We start from the raw sequence: 27352 nt of genomic DNA, 5'->3' as shown, positions 1-27352 counted from the left end.
AGGTGTTGAATGTTTTGCGGTGTGGCAGTAAAATACTCTATTTTACATTTATTCAAATTTATATTACAACTGAAGCTGTAGCGGAAAATTTAGTAATGGATGTATTGAAGGCGATTTACATGAGGTTTTCTTAGCTGCCTTTGATAAAGTATTTGACAGGTCCACAAAATAAAGTGGTTACTCTAGTGGTCTCATTATGGTTTTGGGATACAGTTTTGAATTTTTCTGAGTAGCGGCAGTAATCAGAAGTGATTCACCCCATCCCAGTTAAGCTACTCTGTCTTTGCAATGTCACATTTCTGCAACTCCAGTTTGTGCAACTTCCTATTTTGAAATTACGGGTGTCAGTAATCAGCCGGTTTGAAAACAAACATTTCCCCTAATCAAGTATTATTTTAAAAACTTTTGAGTGACAGCGTTAAACGATTCCATCGCGGAGGAGCCGCTAGCTATACCTGTGATACAGACCCTAGAATATCTGAAACAGTCTAACGGCGATTTTGTGAGATGATCAGAGGCTGAGAACAACGTATGTACGGAAGGCAGGCCATCCTCCTAGGAGGAGCCGAAGAGACTCTCCTTCCTCCCTTAACTCCGGCCATACTCCGCCTCTTTTAAACCCCTCAAACTTAGCGGGCATCAGTAACCGCCGCTGGCTGGGCGGTGGACAAACATTGGCAGGGTCCGAGTGAGAGAGAGAGACCAGACGGAGGTCGAGGCAGGTGCTGCCGCCAGGGCTGATCCGAGAGCCGCTTTTAGAAGCAAAGTGCAGGCAGGCGACAGCCGGCGACCTACTTCGCTAAGCTAGAGCGCTGTCTAAGCTTTCCGGAGCTCCGCTCCGAATCGGAGGCGAGCTGAGTCGGGCAGCGGGAGAAAGGCACCGCCTAGCGTACCGCCGTTGTCTCCCTCGCTCCGCTTTCGGCTGCACGCCGGAAAGTTACTTCTTGCTCGGCTCGGCCGCCCCTCTCGCTTCGCGTTCGGCGCCAGGGACTCGGAGCAGGCGCGCGGGCGGGCGAAACCCCCGTTCCCCTCCCCCCCACCTGCGCGGGGGTTCGCCATCCCGCCGCACGCCCTGGCCCACGTAGCACAGGCTACTGGGCCCCATGAAAAACCACGTGAGCAGCGGCGAGCAGCCGGGACTTAGCGGGGACGCCGAGCAGGTCAGCCCTCCGAACGGCGCCGAAGCAATTGCGGCTTCCGAAGTGACCTCGGGCATCGTCGGAGACGCGAGCAACGGCCCGCTCATGCGCCCGCGGTCGCTACGAGCCGTGTATGTGGCCCACGAGAACCCCAAAGGAAGCCCTGGGGCGCGGAGCCCCGAAGCTGGGGCGCTGCTGTGCTTGATGAGAGCCTGCGAGGCCGCGGGAGCTCAGCTGACGACGGTCAACTTCGGAGAGCTGGACTTCGGCGAAACGGCCGTGCTAGACGTATTCTACGACGCGGGTGAGTAGCTGGCGGCCGTGAGAGAAGGCGACCGGCCCGGGAAGAGCCTCCCGTCTCCCCCCACTCCCCCGAGGGCATTCCAGCTGCCGCCCTGTCGCAGCCGCGCGTTTGCGATAACAGGCAGATCAGAGTCGGTTCTTAAAGAGCTCTTCGGCTGGTCGAGCCAGCAGAGGAAGCGGCAGGTCACGTCTCCGAGCCTGCTGACTGAAACGAGATAAGGGAACTGTTCATAGTTACTGAATTCCTAAAAAGAAGGGGGGGAAACGAGAGAGAGAGTCTTTTCTCGGGTTAATGTATACCACCTGATCTGTTAGCCCTGACCTCTAATCCCGAGATTACTTAACCATTGAGTAACCACAGATTGACCTACCCATGAGGGCTTCTGTCCAGAGTAATAGTGGTATAAAAATGCAAGAGAACGTGCAAGGTACCGCTTTTCTCGACATCAAATATTTGTAAATAAATAAAAGCCTACTTTTCTGCACAATTATTGCATGTAAAGTTAAGACTGCCCTCTGGACTGCCACCCTCCTTCCCGCCCAGCAACAAATACAAAGCGTTCTGATTCTTTGCTGCCTTAGAGGGATCCCCCAGGTTTTTGCAGCCTAGCTCTGGTAGTGTGCATTGAAAGCACTCTCTCCTTGGGACTTGTGAGCAATTGCTGTCTTTGCACAATATGCTTCCTCATTATTAGTCTAGCCTTGGATTCAGTGCATGCTTCTGGGGTTACACTGTAAACAAATCACATGGGCTGTGTAGTTACTTTAACCTCAGCTTACATTATCTCTGAACTGTCTTAAGAGTTTAGGGACTCACTAGTAAGTGAGTATGTAATGGTGCAACCTTGCGAATTCCTCAGAAGTGTGCTACCTCCAATAGAGATGGAGTAATTGTACCCTGGGGATGTGCATACATGCCTTACCAGGGTGCTAAGGTTTTTTGCAAAGTCAGACCTGGGAGTTAAAGAAGAAATTCTGTTCTTTGATCACTGCTCTCTGCTTTAAATACCTTATCTGAATGCAGCTTGACAGCCTTGAAGAAGACAGCCATTCTATACTGGCCTGGTTTACATGGCACACACAACTGAGGAATGTTTGGGAAAGACTGTGCCCACCCATAATAGTAGCTATGGTTGTGGAAGACACTGTGCCATAAATAAGCAAACTACACAGTTTAGTATATGAATCTAGTTCCAAAGAAGAAGGAGAATTGATTTTATATGGAGGGAAAGGTAAAGTTTACTTTGAGTTGAGCTGAATTCCTGGTGACTTCATGGACCTATTGATGGAGTTTTCTTGGCTACAGTACAGAAGGACTTTGCCATTGCCTCTTAAGATGTTTTCTGATTTCCCAGTCTAGATTACAGATCTGGTATTCTTTCAAAGCATTGGCTAGGTCTGTCTTTGCTTAGGGTTTGAGCCCAGATAAGGTCAATAGCTGGAAAGGCAGATTCTATTCCCATCTCTCAGGCTTGAGCTAGAATACTGAAAATAATGTGATTGAATCTTATTTCCAATTAATAGTAGACAGAACTACAGGATAATACTAGAATGCAGTAGATAGCACCTTGGTTCTTAAAATTATGATACTAATGATGGGCATGTATTTGGACAACTGAAATGCAGTGTGCAAGTAGAAGCACTTCACATTTCTAAGTATGCAGAAAAGGGACACATTTTACGTTACTCCATCAAAACAAACACAAACTATCTAAAACCAGAACAGCGCAAATATACATCTACAGTACCACACTTTCCCCTTTTGGGTCAGCAAAGTATAAGAAATAATAAGCTGAAGAAACTAAAGGTAGGAGAGAAAAGAATAATCTCATGAAATTTGGTTCATTCTAGTACCATTAACAGTGTCTTTCAATATCTTTCCATCCTTGCAAATCTTCCTTAATTCTACCACATCCACACACCTTTTCATATACTGCCTTTTGTTATTTAAATTTCTTACTTCTTTTTTTGAACCATATCTGCTTAAGGAAGACTGAGAAATACATTTTTTCATTATCTTCTCAAGTCATTTACTCTTCCTTCATAATGTTTGTTTTGAGATGTGATTGTCCGCTATTGCCTCTTACTGACTCATCCTGCTGTTTCTTTAATCTGTGAAAAGACACTCCTTTATATGCTTGGAAAAGTTTTGTCAACTACTTGATTTTGACATTTCATTGAGAAAGGAACTAAGCCACAAAATATTTTTATTCCTGAACTCTTGCACTGCATGTACTAATTTATAGTATTTAACAAATATACAGATGGAGCTCAACTTGAAGAATTGGAAGTCCACACCCTTATGAAACTGTTGTAATATACATTGAGCTAAAAGTTTTGAATTATAAAAGCAACAGTGGAAACTCTCAGATACAATAGAGAAAAAGCCAATTAAAATAAACCATGGAATACTACAGTGTGTTAAGTTGAGTCTTAGTAAAGCAAGAAAAAATTGGTTTCAAATGTGTGATGCATTGCATATGCATTGTGCGAGAACCATGCAAAAAACTTTGTTAGTTTTGGTCTAGTAGTTCTTCCTGACTTGAGCTCATCATTTATTTTGATTCTGAGGGTGCAGAATATTTTGTTGGAAAATAATGGAGGATGAACCACCCATAACTAACAGTAGGGAACTTCTACTCTCTCCACTCCAATGAATGGAAGAAAGAAATTATGTAAAGGGGCTTTCAGCATGACAACTCTCCAAAAATTAGAAAAGGACCAAATCTGGTATAAGGGAAGAAGCCAGCATGAGAAAAATTGAGTTCATAGACCAAATCAGGCTGGGTCTTGTGCAGGGGGGCGATGTTTCCAGAAAATGCTTGGCTATGAATAAGTTACAATAGTTAGGCAATGGATTAAAATGTTGCTGACCTTGACCCAGAGTAGAGCTGCTATTCAGAGGGTGGAAGTAATTCCGAAAGCCAATCTCTGCATGTTTTCCCTAACTTGTTTACTTCCAGTGTGAAAAAGGTACCTGGTCAGAGAAAAACATAATGTTTCTAGGCAAAGCCAGTAGGTTCATCTGATTTCATGCAGTAGGAATTCAGAATATAAAGTTACTGTCTGAAATTACATCTGTCTTCATATTGATATAATTACATTCTTGGAAAGAATGTGTGAGTGTGATTTGTTTATTTCGTAGGAGGAATATGTGAAAAATAATTGTCACTTGTTGGGATGGGGGGGCTGCTATACAAATTGATTAAATAAATAAAATAAGAATGAGGCAAAAAGGCAAGAAAATCAAATAGAAAATGATAGTCTGGTCCATATTATGTATTATATGGCATCAAATACAGATTGGCACCAAATGTACACTTGACAGAGAATTTCATGTGTTGCCTTCCAAATAATTTTACATGTTCAAAATAACAAGTGATAAGGTAAACATACATTAAAAAAAAACCTTTCTCCCCCCTATGGGTGGTATGTGTCTCCCTCAACCTCGGGTCCTCTACCAGAGGCCTGGGGGTTTGAGGGTTCTGTGCAGTATCTTTGCTGTTCCTAGCACTGCACTATTCTGGACAGAGAGCTCTGTTTTTGTTCCTGGGAACTGTTGGAGCCACTGTCCCAGCTTGGGGGTCACAGCCCCGAGTGCCCCTACCATCACTGGGACCACTTTGGCCTTCACTTTCCACATCCTCTCTAGTTCCTCTTTCAGGCCCTGGTACTTCTCCAGCTTCTCATACCCCTTCTTCCTGATGTTGCTGTCACTTGGCACTGCTACATCTATACCACCGCTGTCTTCTGGTCCTTGTCTATTACTACGATGTCCAGTTGATTGGCCAGTACCTGCCTGTCTGTCTGGATCTGGAAGTCCCACAGGATCTTAGCCCTGTCATTCTCCACAACCTTTTGTGGAATCTCCCATCTGGACTTGGGAGGGTCTAGCCCATACACCATGCAGATGTTCCTGTACACAATGCCAGCTACTTGGTTGTGCCGTTCAGTGTATGCTGTTCCTGCCTGCACCTTACACCCTGCCACTCTGTGCTGGACTGTCTCTGAGGCCTCTCTGCAGTCTGCACCACTCTGGTGTGGTAGACTCCTGCTTCTATGGATTTGGTGCTTAGTGCCTGTTCTTGTGCTGCTGTGATGAGTGCCTCAGTGCTATCTTTTAGTCCAGCCCTTTCCAGCCACTGGTAGGATTTCCCAATGTCAGCAACCTCAGCTATCTGTTGATGGTATATCCCGTGCATGATCTTGTCTTGCCATGTCACTTCTTCTTGATCTTTCTCCCATGTCTGCTGCTGCCTCAAGCATTCTCTCAGCAGCTCATCTTTGGGTGCCATCTTACTGATGTACTCCTGGATGCTCTGGTTCCGTCCAGGACGGTGGCTTTGACCCTCACCAGACCCCACCTGCCCTCTTTCTAGCTGGTGTACAGTCTCTGGGTGTTGGGCTTGGGGTGGAAATCTCCATACATTGTAAGGAACTTCTGGGTCTTCACACTGGCAGCCTCCATGTCCTCACTGGCCAGCTCATTATACTAGCAGGGTATCTGATGACTGGCAGGGCATACATATTGATGGCATGGATCTTGTTCTTCTCACTGAGCTGGCTCTTCAGGACCTGTCTTATCCTTTGGTGGTACTTGGATGTTGCTGTCTTCCTTGCCTCCTCATCGTGGTTCCCATGTATCTGTGGGATACCAGGGTGTGTGTGTGTGTGTGTGTGTGTGTGAAAGACTTCCTCCCATTTCTGATTTTTTGGTGAGTGCTGTTGGTTGGCTATAGTGGTAAAATAGCCAGTCTTTTGATCTAAGGAGCAAAATGAGAGAAATGCATGATCTGGGTCAATAGGCTGTAGTTTGAGCAAATTAGAAAACCCCAGACCAGGGAATGACTAAAGCAGCGTATGTAGTTGGCTTCACAAATCTGGAATCAGATGGCTGATTCGCCCTTCAATTAATATTGTAAGCTTATTAAGCAGAGTTTAACTTTACCAGCAGGGTCTTTAACAACTACATTGTAGAATAATTGAGTAGTTGCCCAATGGAAGATGAGAAACGGGTAGAAAAGGGACAGGTCATCTTAAAGACAGGCAAGTAGCTAAACCAGTTGGCTCTAATGTTATTGTACAGAGGGTGCTCTGAAGGCAGGCCTCAGTGTGCTTGGGTTCATGCTTCTCCAGGGGGGTGAGATACTGGCAGTGACAAGGATCAGGATTTTTTCTGGCTCTGGTTCCCTCTTCTACCTCTACCATTGTTTCTGTCTCAATATTTGTTGCTAACTTTTCCAGTTGTTAAGATGAGAAGGAAAAGCAGCTCCTGCAGGAGAACTAGGGAGAATGTAGGCTTTGCATGTCCACCATACAAGAAAAAAAGGGAATAACTGTGGTTCCTTGTTGGTGTACAAGGTCGACCCCAAGAATCTGTTTAGCGCTCAGCCAGTGGCCAGGCTCCTTGAGCTGGATGTTAATAGCCCTCTCACCTTCTAACTGTAAACCTTCTTGGGAAGCAATCAGCTTTCTTAGCACTCCTGATTCACTCAGTTGCAAGTTGTGTAATGTTCCTTTCCTTCCATACTGGGATCACAGAAAGGCCTTTCTCATTTGCGTCCATGGCTGTAGCCACAAAACTTTCACTTAGTACTAGAATTGGGCATCATTGGGCTTTGTAAGTTGAAGAAAAACTTACTGTTCTCAGTATATCAGGAATCAGCTGATATACTAGTATACATTGTATTTTATACTAGCAATTCCTGTTTGGTAAAAGCTTGCAAGTGCAGAAAGTTGTGAATGCAATGGCTAATTTTATATGTGCATGAGGGCTGAATCACTGGCAATTAATTTCTTTTCTAGCCAGTACTTACAGCAAACATGACAAATTTTTATACCACACAAAAATTAGCTAATGTCCCTGAAGTGGTTAGAGAGGACATAGATTTCTTCAAGAAAATGAAAAAAGAGCTTTCTCAGGTGGCTGATTTTACTTTTTACTTTTTTATTTTTTTGCTTATTTCCCTTTTATTGATTTTTAGGATGCTCAACTCTGGTTTTCACCAACTCTGGGTGGTGATTACTTAAATCAAAGATATATGTTACCTTCATATTTCTGTTTTGGAAGATCATTGTTTACTAGGTGATGCTGTTAAATCTGAACTGGACAAAAGAGAAGTATAGGATACTTTGTCAAGGGATCAGTAAAGGCCATAACAGGGAAGATGTTTGTTAGATTTTGTTGGTAACAGCTTTTAAAATTGACATGGAATATATTTAACTGTTTAGAGGCTGATCACACATTCTTTCTATAACTTATTTGATGCATAGAGTAGAAATTCTGTAATAACAAGATCTGTACCGTTTGAATTACTTAGATTCAGTTTGATAGAAATTAGTAGCAAAACTTGCAATGTTTGTAATGTAAACCGTATTACTTGGACAGCCATAGAGATAACCTTGGAGAAACTATAAGACAACATTTACAACAACATATTTCAAACCTGGGAAATGAAGAAAATACGAAAAAGGAAGAAACTCAGACTGGCTCTGCCATAACTCCCAGCGGTACAAGAGAGAGGGAAGGGAAAACACAGTTGGGCCTTCAAGATTCTATTACTACAGCCTATCTCAGTAACGTTGAGTTCTAGACAGTTTTGAGGAGTCTGTTTCCTGACCTGGCCTACCACGAAGGACTGACATACCACTTCTAATCCTTGTATTAATTGTAGCAGCATTATAAAATACAAATGATAATTTTTGGTATAACTTTAAGGGTGATGCAATTCACAGGAAACAGATTGCTCTGTTATTTTTAGCCAGTAATGAGTGTTCCAGGAAAATTATGGTAGATCTAGTGTTTGAGTACAATTGTAACTCAACACCATAGTGTGTATATGTGTGTGTATTATGTATGTGTTCCAATTAGTTCATTGTCCAGAAATCTTGGCCCAGTCACTCTCTCTCAGCCCAACTCACCTCACAGGGTTGTTGTTGTGGGGAAAACAGGAGGAGGAAAGAGTATTAGGTATGTTTGCCGCCTTGAGTTATTTATAAAAATAATAAAGGTTGGATAGAAAATAAATAATCATATACATGATTAAACCACCTTAACTGAAATTTACTGTATTAACAGATAGTGTGATGGGAAAAAGTGTAGTTATACAGGTAGTTCTTGTTTAGTGACTGCAATATGGACCAACAACTTGATCATTAAGCAAAGTAGTCACTGAGTGAAAAATCACGTGATTGCGACTATGCTTACGATTTTACTTCAGCTTTCCTTTGCTTTACAGCATCAGAAGGATGTGACCCCAAACAGCTGGGTGAGCCCAAACAGTGGGAAAGGTTTCTGAACTTGACTCACAAGGAAGCCGGGTAAAAGGGTAAATCTTATAGCACTTTTTCTCCACTCCTCACTCTTTGGAGTGCTCACACTGGCGCTGGGATAATTAGCAAAAAGAGAATTGATGTTTGGATTTACACTCATTGGAGAGAAAGGGTTAGGGTGAGAGAGTGAGTAGGCACACAGTGGGGAATACACATTAAAAAGAATGTGCTAGCAGCAGCTGTTTGCCTAGCATGCTCACAGCTATGAGCCATGAACTACTTAGGGGGCAATCAAAAGCCTTTAGTGTGAAATTGATTAGGGTCTTGTCAGTTACAGGCAGCAGCTGCAGTGGGGAATACACATTAAAAAGAATGTGCTAGCAGCAGCTGTTTGCCTAGCATGCTCACAGCTATGAGCCATGAACTACTTAGGGGGCAATCAAAAGCCTTTAGTGTGAAATTGATTAGGGTCTTGTCAGTTACAGGCAGCAGCTGCAAGGCTTCTGGTGGGTTCTAATCAACTAATTAAGGTCACAGAGCTGAACCTGTTAACTTGTGGTTAGCACTTTTTAGGGAAGCACTGCACTGCTAAGAAAATCAGCTCAGGAAGAGATACTTATTTAAGCAATCTCTCCACTCTGTGAGTGGGCAAGGAAAAGAAAAAAAAGGGTCAGGCACAGGAATGCATACTAACTGACCATAATGGCGAACACATAACTGAGAGATGGAGATGCTGAGAAGGTCATAAATATGGGCATTGGTCGCAAAGTTACTTTTTCATCACCATTGTAACTGCAAATGGTTGCTGTCCAAGGCAGTCACTAAACGACAACTAACTGTATTTCCACAATATGTGCATGATTGTGTGCATGTGTATCTATCCCTATATATATCTGCAACTTCAATAATTAGTCTTTAAGAATTACATATTATGTATTCATATTTTCTCATTTGTGTTTTTATTGATTTAAATTTGCTTTTTTATTCAAAGAGAAAAGAAGAGAATCCTGGGCCCCACCAGATGGCGTTCTCTAGCATATGGGCCCCAGAGCATGCCTCTCCTGCTGGACCTAATGAGATGGGTTGATGTAAACAGGCAGTCCCTTAAATGATATAGCAAATAATATTGCCATTACCATCTTCATCTTCAGACCTATAGCATAATGAAGTAATAGGGTATCTAAATTCAGAATCAGTGGGGTGTATCCAGATTTAGGGCTCTTCAACATGGCTCATTTTATGTACTACCTATTAGACCATGAGCCAGTAGAAAACTATTGCCTGCGTAAAATTTGCTGGCCCCACTGCCAGTCCCTCTTCTGTCACAGGGAACCTTATTTATTGTGGTTTTGTGGTAGTGTACAGGGCTTGTTAAGGGAGGGGATTTTCCTAGCTTTGTTTCTCTGGCCTTCCCCCTGTATGTCACCAGCTGTGGAAAAACATCCACCAATCATTACCTATCTAGGGCCGGGGAGCAGGTAGTTTTGGCAAATATTTACATACCCTATTGACAAGAAGCTCTCTTTTCTTTTTAAATAAAGTTTGATTTTGTTTATCACTTGCACGGCTGATTTATCTCCAAAGTCTGAAATCTCCAGCCCCACCAGTTTACACCACAGGGCCAGGAGTTTGTTACAGAAATTATTTCACGTTGCCATTTTTACCTTTTTATTTGCCAAAAGGGCAGTACCAGCTCTGGGAACCTTGTTTCTCTCACAAATTGTTCTAGTCTCAGAACTCAGAACTTTAGAAATAACACCATACAATTTTTCCCTAGTTTTATTGTATGTTCTTATTGCAGATGTTGCAGTAGTGGATATGAGTGATTTTTCCAGGCAACCATCCCTCTTCTACCACCTTGGGGTACGTGAAAGCTTTGACATGGCCAATAATGTTATACTTTACCATGACATGGATGCCGATACTGCTCAGTCACTGAAGGTATGTTTTTATTCTGCAGTTACATTAGAAAGATTAAAAAATATGCTACTATAATCAGCTGCAATAAATATATAGATGTGTGTTTTTTAAAAAAAATGTTTAAAATAATATACATGAAAAAGTATAAGTAAAAGAGAAAGATAAGCCGATAATAAAAGATAAGGTACAGATAGTTATCCCTATTGGACTTTACATTGAACATACTTGGTTAATTCAGTACAAATCACTAACAAAATTAGTAAAATAATACATTAAATCAATGCTAAAAATTATAAATAAATTATAAATTATAAATCAAGTTTATTTTATATGGGAAAAAAACCCCAAATCTCAGATGTGACCAAACTGTATATGACATTATAATGCCAGGATGATTTCCAATTAGAATTAAATTATATATCCAATTTATTTTTTATATAGGAAGTTATTCTTTAGATCAAAGCATACTTCCACAATTTAATTAGCCATTCTCCCAAAGAAGGAATCAAGAATTTCTTCCAATAAAAAGCATATAAAATCCTTGCATTTGTTAGCTTATACAGTGCTAATTCAATAAATTTTGGAGGAATATATGATTTGGTGAAATTTAACAGGAATATCTCAGGTTGAAATGGAATCACAATAGGCGGTAATAGAAGTTTGAAGAATAAATAAAAATAAATAAATAAATTACAACCTTCAAAATCTGTTCTATTCTGCTATGTCATTTTTCAGTATTTTGGGACTTTACAGTATTACAACCATATATGAAAAATAGTTCCAACCTGTTGATTATATTTCTAGCATTTTTTAAGAGAAAGAATTATTTATTTTGGGTGTATTTATAAGCTATTTATAAACTACATCTCAGATCAACTACTTTATGTATTACAGAAGAGTTAAGGTAGTTATAGACTCAAAAAGAACCTAAAAAATTTTAAGCTCTCGTTAAGTGAATCACCGTGGGTTGTTAAGTGCGACATCATGTGTCCATGACTTGTGACTTCCTGCCAGCTTCCCCATTGACTTCGCTTGTTGGAAGCTGGCTGTGAAGGCTGCAAATGGCGATCACGTGACTGTGGGACACTGCAACTGTTGTAAATGCAAGCCAGTTGCCAAGCGCCCAAATCTCAATCGCTTGGCCATGCGGGCATGCTGCAAGTTGGCCGTAAGTTAGCACCATCGCAGCTTTGAATAGTCGCTGAATGGCTGGTCAATAAGCGAGGACTATCTATATTGGAAGTTGCTGAGGAACCAGATCAGGACTGAAAGACCAAGGAAAAGGGAAGGGATGCTTAAAACATTATAGTGCCTCTGCTTCTGGAAATTGTAATGGCTTCCTATAGTCCTTCTATGGTCAGCCACCAGCCTTCTCATCCCTTCTGATGGTTTAGCCCAGAATTGTTGAGAGTCAGGTGGCATACAAGTTTAGTATCTGTCACACACACACATACACTAGTAAAATGTTTTTTTCCCCTTTTTTTCCTTTAATGGTTTTTCCTTTAATGTTTTTTAATATGTCTAAAGCGTATTTTTCTTGTGTATGTGCTACTTTGTGAGTTTGAACAAAATTTTACTTTAAAAATAACATACAGTTACGAGTGAAAACATTCCAGATTAGATGAAAAGATACCAGAGGTGAAATATAACTATGATTTTTATTTGTCATAATCAGATTAGTAAGAAAAACCCAAACCTTGGTAATGCTAACTTCTGGTATTTTTTTTTTATTCCCATTTCTGAGTTCATGTATTCCTGCAGTAAGTTTGTCTGCATTCAACTAGAATCCTAGAGTAGAAGTACAGTTTGGTTTTTGTAAGTGCATGGTGCGTGAAGTAAAAAATTATTGACTTAATTATTAATTTAAAAATTAAACTACATCTGCATTTAGGCAAAATGAATGCTAAGTTTTTAACCACCTCATTTAAAAACAAGCAATACTTCTATCAAATAATAAAATTCACATATTTAAAGCATAAATCTTCAAACCAGTAGCATCAAGGAATGTTTTTTAATGGCAATATGTATTATACTTAATAAGTTTGTATATTACCTTTCTTTTTCAGGACATGGTATCTCAGAAAAACACAGTAAGTATACAAGATCCTATGTTTTAAGACATAAGTTGGAAATATTACAGAACTCTTAATTTGAGAGAACTCTGAGCGTGAGAACGGTACATTCAAATATGTGAAGAATGGATGCTGTTCTGCACCAAGTTTGTCTACCCTGTTGCTTTCAGCAGTTTAAGATTTTATAGGAAAGTGGCCTTATTTAATTGAGATATTTAACTTAAAGCAGGGGGTTGGATTAGGTGGCTTACAAATTTTTCCTGAATCTGCTGTGATTCTACTAAAATCGAATATCCTGGGGATTGGTGAGTTGCAATAACAAAATTTATAGAATAATATAACTTACTATTTTATAATTTATTTTTATTAATTTTAGCATGTTTCCAGTTTTTTTTCTCCATGACTCAGTTGTACACAGGATTCTTATTTTAAAAAAGTGAGAATCTGTACTTTTCACTTTCTTTCAAGACAAATTTGCATTTTACAATTCGTGTTTTTAATCTAAAAGGAAACTGAGAACTAATGGTCCCAGAGCTGGGTTTCATAAAATTAATTAAATAATTGCCATATGCTGCGTAGAACTCTAGGAAAAAAAACTATATTCATCACAGCTTCATGAAAAAAGAAGAAATGTCTTAAGAAGATGAATATGCTTTGAAGAGTACCAGCATGACATGTATTTTAAAAGCCTTGATCATGAGTTAGTAGGATTAGTTGCCAGAAAGTATAAAGATTTAGTTTTGTGTATAGCTGGCAACTTCAGCAAAGGATCGTTACCTTGTCCTGCTGGAGCTTGAGCACCTCAGTGATGCCATGAGCTAAACCATGAAGGGCCACCCAAGACGGGAAGGTCATGACAGAGACGTCAGACTAAATGCGATCTTCGGGGAAGGTAATGGCAACCCACCCCAGTATTCTTGCCGTGAAAACTAAATGGATCAAGTTCAACTAGCCCCAGACGTGATGACGCAGCTAGCTCAAAGCCGAAAGGACGGCTAGCAGCCGACGGTGCTGGTGGTGAACGGCGAATCCGATGTTCTAAGGATCAACACACCATTGGAACCTGGAATGTAAGATCTATGAGCCAGGGCAAATTGGATGTGGTTATTGGTGAGATGTCAAGATTAAAGATAGACATTTTGGGCATCAGTGAACTGAAATGGACAGGAATGGGCCACTTCATATCAACTGACCACCAGATCTACTACTGTGGACAAGAGGACCACAGAAGAAATGGTGTAGCCTTCATAATTAATAGTCAAGTGGCTAAAGCAGTGCTTGGATACAATCCAAAAAACGATAGAATGATCTCAATTCGAATTCAGGGCAAGCCATCTAACATCACAGTGATCCAAATATACGCCCCAACCACAGATGCCGAAGAAGCTGAAGTACAGCAGTTCTATGAGGATCTGCAGCACCTACTGGACAACACGCCGAAAAGAGATGTTATTTTCATCACAGGAGACTGGAATGCTAAGGTGGGCAGTCAAATGACACCTGGAATTACAGGTAAGCATGGCCTGGGAGAACAAAACGAAGCAGGACATAGGCTGATAGAATTTTGCCAAGACAACTCACTCTGCATAACAAACACTCTCTTCCAGCAACCTAAGAGATGGCTTTATACATGGACTTCCCCAGATGGACAACACCGAAATCAGATTGACTACATCCTTTGCAGCCAAAGGTGGCAGACATCTATACAGTCAGTAAAAACAAGACCTGGAGCTGACTGTAGTTCCGATCACGAACGTCTTGCACAATTTAGGATCAGACTAAAGAGATTAGGGAAGACCCACAGATCAGCTAGATATGAGCTCACTAATATTCCTAAGGAATATGCAGTGGAGGTGAAGAATTGATTTAAGGGACTGGACTTAGTAGATAGGGTCCCGGAAGAACTCTGGACAGAAGTTCGCAACATTGTTCAGGAGGCGGCAACAAAATACATCCCAAAGAAAGAGAAAACCAAGAAGGCAAAATGGCTGTCTGCTGAGACACTAGAAGTATCCCAAGAAAGAAGGAAAGCAAAAGGCAACAGTGATAGGGGGAGATATGTCCAATTAAATGCAAAATTCCAGAGGTTAGCCAGAAGAGATAAGGAATTATTTTTAAACAAGCAATGCATGGAAGTGGAAGAAGACAATAGAATAGGAAGGACAAGAGACCTCTTCCAGAAAATTAGAAACATCGGAGGTAAATTCCAGGCCAAAATGGGTATGATCAAAAACAAAGATGGCAAGGACCTAACAGAAGAAGAAGAGATCAAGAAAAGGTGGCAAGAACATACAGAAGACCTGTATAGGAAGGATAACAATATCGGGGATAGCTTTGACGGTGTGGTCAGTGAGCTAGAGCCAGACATCCTGAAGAGTGAGGTTGAATGGGCCTTAAGAAGCATTGCTAACAACAAGGCAGCAGGAGATGACGGCATCCCAGCTGAACTGTTCAAAATCTTGCATGATGATGCTCTCAAGGTAATGCATGCTATATGCCAGCAAATTTGGAAAACACAAGAATGGCCATCAGACTGGAAAAAATCAACTTATATCCCCATACCAAAAAAGGGAAACACTAAAGAATGTTCAAACTATCGAACAGTGGCACTCATTTCACATGCCAGTAAGGCAATGCTCAAGATCCTGCAAGGTAGACTTCAGCAATTAATGGAGCGAGAATTGCCAGATGTACAAGCTGGGTTTAGAAAAGGCAGAGGAACTAGGGACCAAATTGCCAATATCCGCTGGATCATGGAAAAAGCCAGGGAGTTTCAGAAAAACATCTATTTCTGTTTTATTGACTATTCTAAAGCCTTTGACTGTGTGGACCATAACAAATTGTGGCAAGTTCTTAGTGGTATGGGGATACCAAGTCATCTTGTATGCCGCCTGAAGAATCTGTATAACGACCGAGTAACAACAGTAAGAACAGACCACGGAACAACGGACTGGTTTAAGATTGGGAAAGGAGTACGGCAGGGCTGTATACTCTCACCCTACCTATTCAACTTGTATGCAGAACACATCATGCGACATGCTGGGCTTGAGGAATCCAAGGCTGGAGTTTAAATTGCTGGAAGAAACATTAACAATCTCAGATATGCAGATGATACCACTTTGATGGCTGAAAGCGAAGAGGAACTGAGGAGCCTTATGATGAAGGTGAAAGAAGAAAGTGCAAAAGCTGGCTTGCAGCTAAACCTAAAAAAAAACCAAGATTATGGCAACCAACTTGATTGAGAACTGGCAAATAGAGGGAGAAAATGTAGAAGCAGTGAAAGACTTTGTATTTCTAGGTGCGAAGATTACTGCAGATGCTGACTGCAGTCAGGAAATCAGAAGACGCTTAATCCTTGGGAGAAGAGCAATGACAAATCTCGATAAAATAGTTAAGAGCAGAGACATCACACTGACAACAAAGGTCCACATAGTTAAAGCAATGGTGTTCCCCATAGTAACATATGGGTGCGAGAGCTGGACCATAAGGAAGGCTGAGAGAAGGAAGATAGATGCTTTTGAACTGTGGTGTTGGAGGAAAATTCTGAGAGTGCCTTGGACTGCCAGAAGATCAAACCAGTCCCTCCTCCAGGAAATAAAGCCAAACTGCTCACCTGAGGGAATGATATTAAAGGCAAAACTGAAATACTTTGGCCACATAATGAGAAGACAGGACACCCTGGAGAAGATGCTGATGCTAGGGAGAGTAGAGGGCAAAAGGAAGAGGGGCTGACCACGGGCAAGGTGGATGGATGATATTCTAGAGGTGACGGACTCGTCCCTGGGGGAGCTGGGGGTGTTGACCGACAGGAAGCTCTGGCGTGGGCTGGTCCATGAAGTCACGAAGAGTTGGAAGCGACTAAATGAATAAACAACAAAATAGCTGGCAATTGTATAAAAGCAGTAAAGGTAAAGGTTTCCCTTGACATTAAGTCCAGTCGTGTCCGACTCTAGGGGGCGGTGCTCATCTCCGTTTCAAAGCTGAAGAGCCAGCGTTTGTCCGTAGACACTACCGTGGTCATGTGGTTGGCATGACTACACGAAACGCCGTTACCTGCCCGCTGAAGCGGTACCTATTAATCTACTCACATTTGCATGTTTTCGAACTGCTAGGTTGGCAGGACCTGGGACTAGCAATGGGAGCTCACCCCGTCACGCGGATTCAAACCGCTGACCTTCCGATCGGCAAGCTCAGCAGCTCAGCTGTTTAACCCACAGCGCCACCGCGTCCCATAAAAGCAGTAGTTGAAAACAAATCATGCAAGATAAGTAAAAGTATACAGTCCACACATACAGATGTTTTGAAACTGATGTCTTTCCTACTTTGAGTAAAATACAGTCTTGATAACAGCTTTGCTCACTTTGTCAACAAGAAGGATGCATCAAGCTGTAAATAACTTTTTCTGTTTTGCAGTAACGCTAATTCAATTCTAGTCAATTCATCTTTGCCATATTTATTAAGGATTTTATGTATATGTACACACACATTCACACACACGTAACTGCAAGGGAATTGGAGAACTTAAGTTTATAACTTCTGGGCTAAAGGTGAAGTTTGATGGCAGGGTTAAACCAACATTTCAGAACTTCTGAGATCATTTTGAATTTTCATAGAGTCTGTGTTTTATATGCTGACGATCCCAAATTAGCCACTCCATCTAAAAGGATCCAGTAGAAAGATCTCCATACAGGTAGTCCTTGCTTAACAACCATTCGTTTAGTGATGGTTCGGACTTACAATGGTGCTGGGAAAAAAAAGACTTATTACTAGTTCTCATACTTACGACCACCACAGCGTCCCTGCAATCACATGATCACAATTCGGGCTCTTGGCAATTGGTTCACATTTATGACCATTGCAGCGTTGCATGGTCACGTGACCGCCATTTTTAACCTTCCCGGCCAGGTTCTGGCAAGCTAAATCAACGGGGAATTGTGTGATTCACTTAATGGCCATGTGGTCCACTTAATGCCACAGTGATTCATTTAACGACCACCACAAAATGGTTGTAAAATCAGGCCAGATTTGCTTAATGACCGATTTGCTTAGCAACTGAAATTCTGGTCCAATTGTGGTTATCGAGTGAGGACTACCTGTACAACTTTGCTACCTCTGGGGTAACCTGTATTCTTTTCCTTATTTCTATGGTAGCACATTTATACAGATCTAAAGCATTGTTTGGGAGGTTGTAGTCTAACTATGCAGCTATGTTCTTTAAATTAAAGTTGTATTAATTTCATTTTGTTGTGGAATTTTCATTAAAAATTATGGGAATTAAAACATGGATGATTCAGAGACACTGACTAATTTCAGTGCTATCTGGAAACCCCTTTTGGACTTTTGTGTGAAACAGAAAAAAATGAAATCATGGTATCTGGATTTGATAATTAGAAATAATAATGGACAATAGAATTAATGAAAGCTACATTGTAAACTTAGAGTAAGAGTTTACTATAAATGTATACTTATATCTGTAGCAAAGAAAGTCAGGAGTCGTTCTTTTCTGTATCGTCTTTTTTCTCTCTTTTTCTGCAGTTTTGACTTTACTTTATTCGTTTCTGCTTTGTTTTCCTATTTTACTTTATTCTTTGTTAGCTTTTATCTTTTTATTTTGAAAATTTAATAAGGTTCAATTAAAAAAAGCATGGCTGATTCAGGGGTTTGATGATCTGGTGGAAGTCCTTAATTATCTCTATAAACAAGATTTCCCATAGTCTTTTGTCCTGGTCTGGCCATAGAGGTTGGCAGTAGTGAACAATTGCTGGGGCCCATGGCTGAGTAGAGCACCCCTTGACAGACTGGAAATTTGTGGGCCTGCTCCTTCTGTTTGCTGCTGCTGCTGCCTGTTTGCCTGTCCTCTTCAAACAAATAAGCAGTAGAAAGAGCAAGGAGAAAGAGCAGTAATGTTGGTACCCCCTGCCCTCAGTATGGAGTGAAACTAGAGGGTGGAGGAAACAAACGTGCAGCACCAGTTCATGCATTCATTCATCCATTCAGCATATTTCTAGGGCTGTCTGACTCTGGGCATCTTATCAATTAAAAAGCAAGAAACATCACAGTGTCAGAAAAGAATTATAATCATCCAAAGGGAATAATAAAACCTCCTTTCTCATTCAATGCCCAATCTAAAAAAGCCCGACAACCACCCTACCCTAAGGCCCCAGGTTTTCAAAGCTAATTTAAGGGCAGATGGGATAGTAGTGATGACTAGATGACTAGATTACCCAAATACCCACATGACTAGTAGAGACTACTAAATACCCACATCTAAAATAGCAATCCTGCATCTGTAGTTTTGCACCTAGACTAGTGCCAGATGCCACTATAAAAGTGTCTTCTACTTCTCTTTGGTGCCTCTATGCTAGAAATAAATTTATGGTCTCTGTTGATGTGATGAGGATTGTATTTGTGGGTACAAACGTATTTGTCCAGTTAGAAAAGTCCCCATCTTTATATTAAACACACTAGGTAAATTTTCTCCAGCAGATTATAAATTAATTAGTAAAATACACACACCCACACAAATAAATAAATAGTACATAATAAATCTCATTTCTATTGCTCTAATGTCCAAATAGGAAGTATAGAATAAAATAGGAAAGTAAGGATAGGATAAATTATGTAGATGTGGTTCACAAAAATATGGATTGACATAGGACTCAATGGAGACTGTGTAGTTCTCAGCATGGCAATTTCACAAACTCCGAAATCTTATACTTTTCTAGATGCCTTTTTTTTTCATCTAGATGGTTATTCTAGACTTAAATAATTTGAAGGATTGGATACTGGGAAACAGGAAATGATCAATGGCTTGATAAATGTAAATAAACACACACAAATCTTTTAGTACACTGTAATATACGGGTGGAGTCATTGCTATATTATAGTAAGAGCAGTAGTAATCTGGCTGGGAAGAGAGCTGAAGAGAACTCAAATAATTTCCTTTTCCATGGAAGTAAAGATCAGTGTTTTTCCCTAAGGATTAGTACAGCAGCTTTTATTAGTAACTGGTTTGTCCTGTGTCAAATACTATTTGCTGATATAATTTTGCATGCAGAACTTCCTATGTTAGCTTTATGTATACAATTATGACAATTGAAATTTTTGATTCAGGTATGTGCAGGACAACATCTGGCTGTGTGTTAAATAATTGGCAGATCCATGCAATTGCCATGTAGCAAACATGATTGTAATTCAGTAGTGAATCAAAGGTTGCCATGTAGTAACCACGATTGATTGTAATTCAGTAGTGAATCAAAGGAAGAATGGAGAATTGGACCTTCAGTTAAAGGAAAGTGCTGAAACTTCCACGATAAGATGCTTGCTTTGGAGCAAGTTAGATGTAATACTGATTTTCAAAGTCTAATTAGGGATGATTTTTTGTTATGTGGTAGTCTTCTGGGGTGAGTGCACATGTTTACTCTTTGTTGTACATTTAATAAGTTTAAAATACAAAAAGATTTATGAGCTATAGGAAATAATTTTCCTTATCTGTTTATTATTTGTTTTAGATAATCATTTGACCTCCCCTCCCCTTTAAAGAATGTTTAAATTAGAAGATTAATTTTGTTAGGGAGGAAAGAATGGGTTTATTGAGCTGAGAATAGAAATTATGTAAGCTATTGAATCATTAATGTGTCTGTTGGGATATGGCCTTTGAGCCTTGCTTAAACTAAATTGGAAAAGCCTGTAATTTCACGTATGTTTTGAGTGAGTACACTACCATGAAATTAAACTTTATCTTATTTAAGATAAAATCCAAGATTCTTTACTTCTGTTTTTTTTTTAAATAATTTAATATTGAGGTGAGATGTTATCCTCCTTTATTCCCATAAAATAAACAATTAAGATGAAAGCTTACTAATTTACAGCCCTAAAGAGAGTGTGACTTATCAGCTCCTTCTTATATCTTAGAATTTATTTTCCCAAACCAGAACTGGCCTTGCATATAATGAAGGGCTGCAATATTCTGTGCCCATTTCTGAAGCTTGAAGAGCCTTGAAATCTGGCTGCCAATTTCTTTCAAAAGACTTCTTGTAAAATGACAAAAATGCTCAGCCTTGTGGATTTTTAAGAATTATCCCAGCAAAGAAAACTAAATGTAATGGCTACCCATTTATATTCTGGCTTCCTAAACTACTACCTTTGTAGTTTAGTTATACATTCCATTAACTTTTGTATTGTACGTGCACATACAGTCATGCTCACATACACACATGAATTCTTTGCTGTTTTCTTTTTTCTTTTCTTAATAATTCTTTTCTTTTCCATGTGTCTTTTTTTAAAAATATGAATCCTTTTCTTCTTCCATTATAATTTGGAGTAGGCTGCAGTTGCCAACCATAAAGCTTTTCTTCAAGTACAGCTACCTCCAGAATACCATAGTGGTGGTGTGATGGGCAAAGTATGTATCATTCTTTTACTTTGCTTTACATTTTATAAATGTTGCTATATGCTTGCTTTTCTGCCTTGGTTTTGAAGTAATTACTTCTTAAACATTTTAAAAATAGCTTTGTTTTAACTGTTTGGGGACTTGGAGTAGCCAGCATTATTTACCAGAGTCTCTGCCACTAATTCTGTTAGGCTAGCAGCCTTGGGAACCAATGTCCTGCTTCCTTGATTCCAGAAGCCTTGAGACATGGAAGAGTCCACAGTGCTGGCATCCCCAAATTAGTATTATCCCAAGGACATAAATGATCTGAAGAAGAACCCATTTTAACCATGCGTCACACTGTCTTCCAATACTCTTAGGGTAATGACAAATAATACGTTCCAGCTTCTATAATTAAACTTTAAACTTCTTAATGCAACTATATTGCATTTATTTGTATGACCACATAATGAAGTTTATTTATAATATTAAACCAAAATATTTTTATTTAGTGTTGAAATATTTCTCCTTGGTCCTTAATGCTACTAGTAAATTAAAGAATTGAATATGATCCCACAGGCAATATGTCTGATTTTACCGAATGGTACGTATCCATTCTTGGGAGCTGGTGTCTACCTTGTCTAGCATGTGGAATACAATTGTTTTCTGCTTGCAATACAGACGTTCCCTGTACACATACTGCAGTGGAAAAAAATGTGGTATTTCTGTAGAATTCCTTTATTTTACTTAGAAAAAGGATTTTTAAGCTTGTTTCAACCTGCCTATTTACAGTCACAGCAGCCCTTTACCCTAAAGAGCCAGTTTGGTCTAGTGGCTAAGGTGCTGGGCTAGAAACCAGGAGTCTGTGAGTTCTAGTCCCGCCTTAGGCATGAAAGGTGAACTTGGGCCAGTCACCCTCTCTCAGCCCAAGTCACCTCACAGGGTTGCTGTTGTGGGGAAAATAGGAGGAAGGAGTATTTGGTATGTTCGCTGCCTTGAGTTATTTATAATAATAATAAAGGCAGGATGAAAAATTAAATGGCCATCTGCTGAAGTAAAACACAGAATCAGAGATTGGACATTTTTATGTGTAGTACATATTTACAGAAGTTTCTTTCTAATAAGCCTTCTGTGGCACCTTCTTTTCTCCTCCTTGGCACCTATCTTTTTAACACTTTTAAAATTCTTTCTTATATTATAGTACGGCATTTTACTATACTTAACAGCATTTTTTGTGGGCTTAACAGTTTTTGTTAACAGTATAGTTACAGTATAGTACAGCATTTTACTATACTGAATAGCATTTTTGTGGGCTTAACAGCACAAAACCCCCATTGTTTTGTTGATTTGTAATTGTGTGTGTGTGTTGTAAGCTGTCATCTGATAAGGAGAGAGAAAACTTATTTATATAAGTTAAACAGAATATAATGAGATGTATCAGCTCATACTTCCCCAACACGATCTCCAATAAATTGGTTTATAACATATTCCAGACTATCTGGAGATATGGGAGCTGCAGCCAAAACGTATCAGGAAACATCAAAATTTGGAAAGGCAGAAGGAGTTAGTATTGTTTCTCTTATCACTTAATGATTAAAATGTCTGATGACAGACACTTGTCTCCAATTTAACATTCTGTGGCCAATCCAATGAATATCCAAAGCTTTTGAACCAGTCAGTTTTCATGCCTGTGCTAATGGCCTGAAAGGACATATCTCAGTGGAGGAATAACTGTAAATGAAGCTGAAGCTGAAGCTGAAGCTGAAGCCAACTGAAAGGGAGTCCTATGTCATGGCAATGGGACCCTTCATTTCCTGGCAGAGAGCCTATAGTGGCTTGTAGTCAGCAGTCAGCTGTTCACAAATCAGTCTAGTCGCACCAGAAGGATCAGATCAGATCCAGAATCCTGGGGTAGGATAGTAATAGAGGGGAAGGCAGGAGGGGAGAAAAGGGCCTACTTAGTATGTTTTGGTCTTAACATCTCTGAAGCTAAGGCAGTTGCTGGTGCCTTCCTTTCCCTGGAGTTCCCAAGATGTACTGCTCTGGAACAATTCAGGCTTTTCACACCTGAAATCAACCAAAAGGGTAACCAAAACGAGTAGAGTGGTATAGTATATCTTCCCAATAAGGGAAAATATGGTATGTAATTTTTTAGCTTAAAGGCCTTAAAAACCACAATATATTTATATATAGTATTGAAAATATGAATAGAGAGTGCTTTTCCTGGTCTCAACATTTTTGAAAACAAAGAAAAATATAATTGGTAAACTCTGTAATTCACTACCATCAGATGACTGATGTCCCCAATTCAGAGGAAGTTAAAAGGACAGAAACATTCATGGAGAATTGGGTAATCAATTGATTATTTTCTTGATGGCTGATGATTAACTGTAGAATCACAGGCAGGCATGATGAAAATGCATTGATTTCACAGCATAGAGACAAGTTCAATCATAGTTTCAACTGGAAAGCTGTATCCAGGTCAAAGAATGCAAGACCTTGGGTCTATAACCTTGACACTGTGACACATTAGTAATCAGTAGGCATATAGAAATAAACCTCATCTAGAAACCATTCAAAAGGAACATCCAAAATCAAAGAAAGAGACAAACAGCCCAGACCACATTCTCCCTTATCAAATACCTATTAATCAATTTCAGACAAAGAGAAACCAGAACCTTATTAATTCACTGAGCACCAGATAACAGCATGCCAGTGAAAGAAAAAACAGGACCACCAACCAGCATATTCTACCCAAACCCATACAAGGACAAGCTGCTAAATATAAATAGCCAACAAACCTCATTCCCCCATGTCAGAGCACTGATGATGTTATCTAGTCTGTTAATGAAACATCTGCATGAAGAAAATCAAAGCCAGAGAACAGCAAGAACCCAATAATTCAACCATGAGCTAAATATATTCTCCATTGTTAGAGCTAAAAATGCAGTGCAGTGCAGAAATAGTGGAAAAAATCCAGGAATTGTTTAGGAATACACTTTCCATTTTTCATGCATTTTCCATAAAAAATGGTAGGATTTTATGTTTCTTTGAAGATGTGATCTCATTTACAGGGTTGTATAATATGGCTTTTTGTGCATATTGAGGAAAAGGCATGCGGCTTTTTCAGCTACTGATTGGGGATTTAACATTTAAAAGCTCTTTTACAGGGACGTGTGAAAAAAAGGTGAAAGGTCCCCTGTGCAAGCACCGAGTCATGTCTGACCTTTTGGGGGGATGCCGCTTTCGTGACGTTTTCTTGGCTGACTATAGCTGATGGTTTGCCATTGCCTTCCCCAATCATCCCCTTCCCCAACGAGCTGAGGACAGGGACATGTACATGCCTTGAACGTAAAGAGATTATTCATTACATGAATGATACTTGTTTTATTTTGATTTTAATAATATTTTAATGCATTGTGCCCTTCAGGCTTCGAGTGGCAACTACCACTTCATTCCATACACTGTGTCATCATGCGATTATTATTTTTGTTGTGAAAGCGATGCCCAGCGGAGAGCATCTGAGTACATCCAACCTAATTGGGACACCATCCTAGGACCGCTCTGTGTTCCGCTAATGGAGAAGTTTGTCAGCCTCCTCAAGGACATCCATATCACGTCATGGTAATTTTATCACTCTTTAGTGTTTTTATTTATCAATTCTTTTTCTGTTTTTTTTTCTTTTAAAAACAGCCCCAGCATGTTCTGCAATCACAGCATTTCTCTGCCTAATGGATTAGTGTGTTTGTAATTTGATCCAAGTTGTACCTCTCTTATGCAGCTGTTCTAATAACCTTAGTAACGTAGAACATTTGTGGGATAAGCAGTTTCTATTCATATCAGGTTCAGGTATGATTGGCTTTGAATGAATGTATAGTGAACCATACAAAATGTAGATTTCCATACTCAAAATTTGAATTTTTCACAGGGATTTTATTATAACTAGATGGAAACAGAATATCTCCATTCATAACATTCCTTAATTTTTTTTTGGAAGATACTTAACAACAACTTGCTGAGATGGGCAGATAGACAGATTGAATTAATTAATAAACAAACATCCAGCAGGGAAACCAAAGCCTGTGGTTTCATTGTTTTGTATTTTAATATGCCTAAGCATCTGTTTAAATAACTTTGTGTTCCTTTGTGCTTAATTCCTTAGTACATATTATAAGGAAAGTCTGTTAAATGACATCAGAAAAGCTAGAGAGAAATATCAAGGAGAAGAACTTGCAAAAGAACTGGCTAGGATTAAACTTCGTATGGATAATACTGAAGTCCTGACTTCTGACATTGTAATCAATTTACTCCTATCATATAGAGATATCCAGGTATGTTACTTTTACCTGAAAATGCAGAATTTACCCATTTATGGTTTTGATGGTTCTGAACTTAAATTGTCACTTTTTAAGACACCTATTTTAAAAGGTGAGAATTTAAGTTCAGAACTGTTTTTCCTAACTGGCTGCATATTTTTGTGTCTTTCTCTAAGATATTAATCAGTCTTAAACTGAAGTTGAGTAAATGAATCATATAAACAATTGTTATGCAATCTGAGTGTTACCCAATTCTGTGGCCTTCAGCATTTATGTTACATATCTGCTGTCCCTACAAAGAGATTAGCTATAAGGCTACTTCTTAAATTTCACTTTGACTTTCTCCCAGTTAGAAATAGATTAATACTTAAAGAGAAGGGTCATTCATCTAGAGTAACACCAGTGACTTGTTAACAAAAGCAAAGACAAATTCTATTCAAGATTGCATAAATTCCTAAATCCTGGCCACTTCAGAGTTATATAGTTGTTCCCTGTAACTAAAGAGCATCTTGCTGGCATATTTTGTTCTGTGATGAATCAATTGTTAGGGACAAGGACTATACTTTTTTAAGGAGTTGTTGGTCATGGCCACATTTGTGAAGTAGGAAAAGGAGAAATGCTTGATGCATATGTTTTGTTTATAAACATTTTATTGCCTTTTGTACTGCTAGGATTATGATGCTATGGTGAAACTGGTGGAGACACTGGAAATGCTCCCAACTTGTGATCTGGCTGATCAGCACAATATCAAATTTCACTATGCCTTTGCACTGAATCGGTAAGTTTAAATATTATGTATGTGCTTTTATTATTATTCATTTTGATAAATAGGTATTTTATGCAGTCAGTGAGCCACCATGTATAGCTTGAAAATATGTTTACAGTTAAAGTTTTATGGAGTGAAACTTCAAATTTACTGGACCTCAGTACAATGGACTTGCACATAATGGACCAAATTCTGCTGCTGTTTATATAATTATGCCATCATGCAAATGATGGAACAGTATTTTGTGGATATCATTTCCAGAAAGATGTCATATTCAATTTACTAGCGTTTTGTTAATAACAGGCATCATCCCCCTAATTAGTCAATTTTTAACTTACATACCATATTTTACGAAAAGAACAAAATCATTTTCAGACCCGATTTCATTTAAGTTAAACTGGTATTTCTAATATACTTCCAGCCATCTCTCAGATACTTTCACTAATTCTGCTTTGAAAACAGTCCTTGGACACTATTAGACTGGGTTCTGCTTAGTAGACTGATAAATTTCATCTGTATAGCATAGTTTACTGTAGTGAACAAGTTACTTAGTACAAATAGTAAAACAGATTTGAATATATTGTACCATTGAACATATTTCTCAGCAGGTGATGCAGATTTCTTTTTATCCTTTAATAACAACAACTGTTAGTGCCAAGGATACTGTTGCAGTCATTTCCCACAAGTTTCATGAAAATCAGACTGTGAAATGTCCTACTCCTTCAAATAATTCAAAAATTTTTGTTTTTTTTTTACATACTTGATTTAAATCCTGTCTTTATATTATACAACACAAGGTGGCATGCGTAATGCTCCCTTCTCCTATTTTCCCCACAATAACCCAGTGACATGAGGCTGGCTGAGGGAGCAAGCAACTGGCTCAGAGTTACCCAGCTGGCTTAGAAAGGACCAGAATTCATGGTCTCCTGGTTTCTAGTCCATCACCTTAGCCACTGCACCAAACTGGCTCTTCTTATATGTATGTACCTCCATTTTAATGTATGCGTGCAAGGTCTCTACCTGGATTGCATTGGATTAGGCCAGAATCAAGGCCACACTATTCCATCTTTCTGAAGACAAGACTGGCTTTCTTCCAAGGTTCTTTGTGCTTAGGACTTATTATGCTCAGGATAGAAGAAAAGCATAACTTGCTATATACTGAGCAACAAAAAAACTAGGTGCTTATAATCAAT

The 27352-nt window shown here is 39.5% G+C and overlaps 1 protein-coding gene across 3 annotated transcripts in view; it reads left to right on the top strand.

Moving 5' to 3' along the window:
* The first annotated feature begins 612 nt into the window (after positions 1-612).
* The window catches only part of MAP3K15 (mitogen-activated protein kinase kinase kinase 15), a 74216-nt gene continuing 47476 nt past the window's right edge, over positions 613-27352 (top strand). For 2 of the 3 annotated variants that reach the window (XR_010068063.1, XM_063305151.1), the window contains exons 1-6: positions 613-1443; positions 10516-10655; positions 12701-12724; positions 24508-24701; positions 25240-25408; positions 26065-26171. Coding sequence is in view for 2 of the 3 variants with exons in the window: in XM_063305151.1 (XP_063161221.1) it covers positions 1104-1443; positions 10516-10655; positions 12701-12724; positions 24508-24701; positions 25240-25408; positions 26065-26171 (974 nt within the window). In the remaining variant the exon portion in view is untranslated. Of the gene's footprint in view, positions 1444-10515; positions 10656-12700; positions 12725-13107; positions 13143-24507; positions 24702-25239; positions 25409-26064; positions 26172-27352 lie in introns of those variants that run through there. The other variant, XM_063305152.1, reaches the window with a different exon arrangement.

Source organism: Candoia aspera, chromosome 5, assembly GCF_035149785.1.
Source record: "Candoia aspera isolate rCanAsp1 chromosome 5, rCanAsp1.hap2, whole genome shotgun sequence".
Lineage (NCBI taxonomy): Eukaryota > Metazoa > Chordata > Lepidosauria > Squamata > Boidae > Candoia > Candoia aspera.
This window is presented reverse-complemented; position numbering and strand designations above follow the sequence as displayed.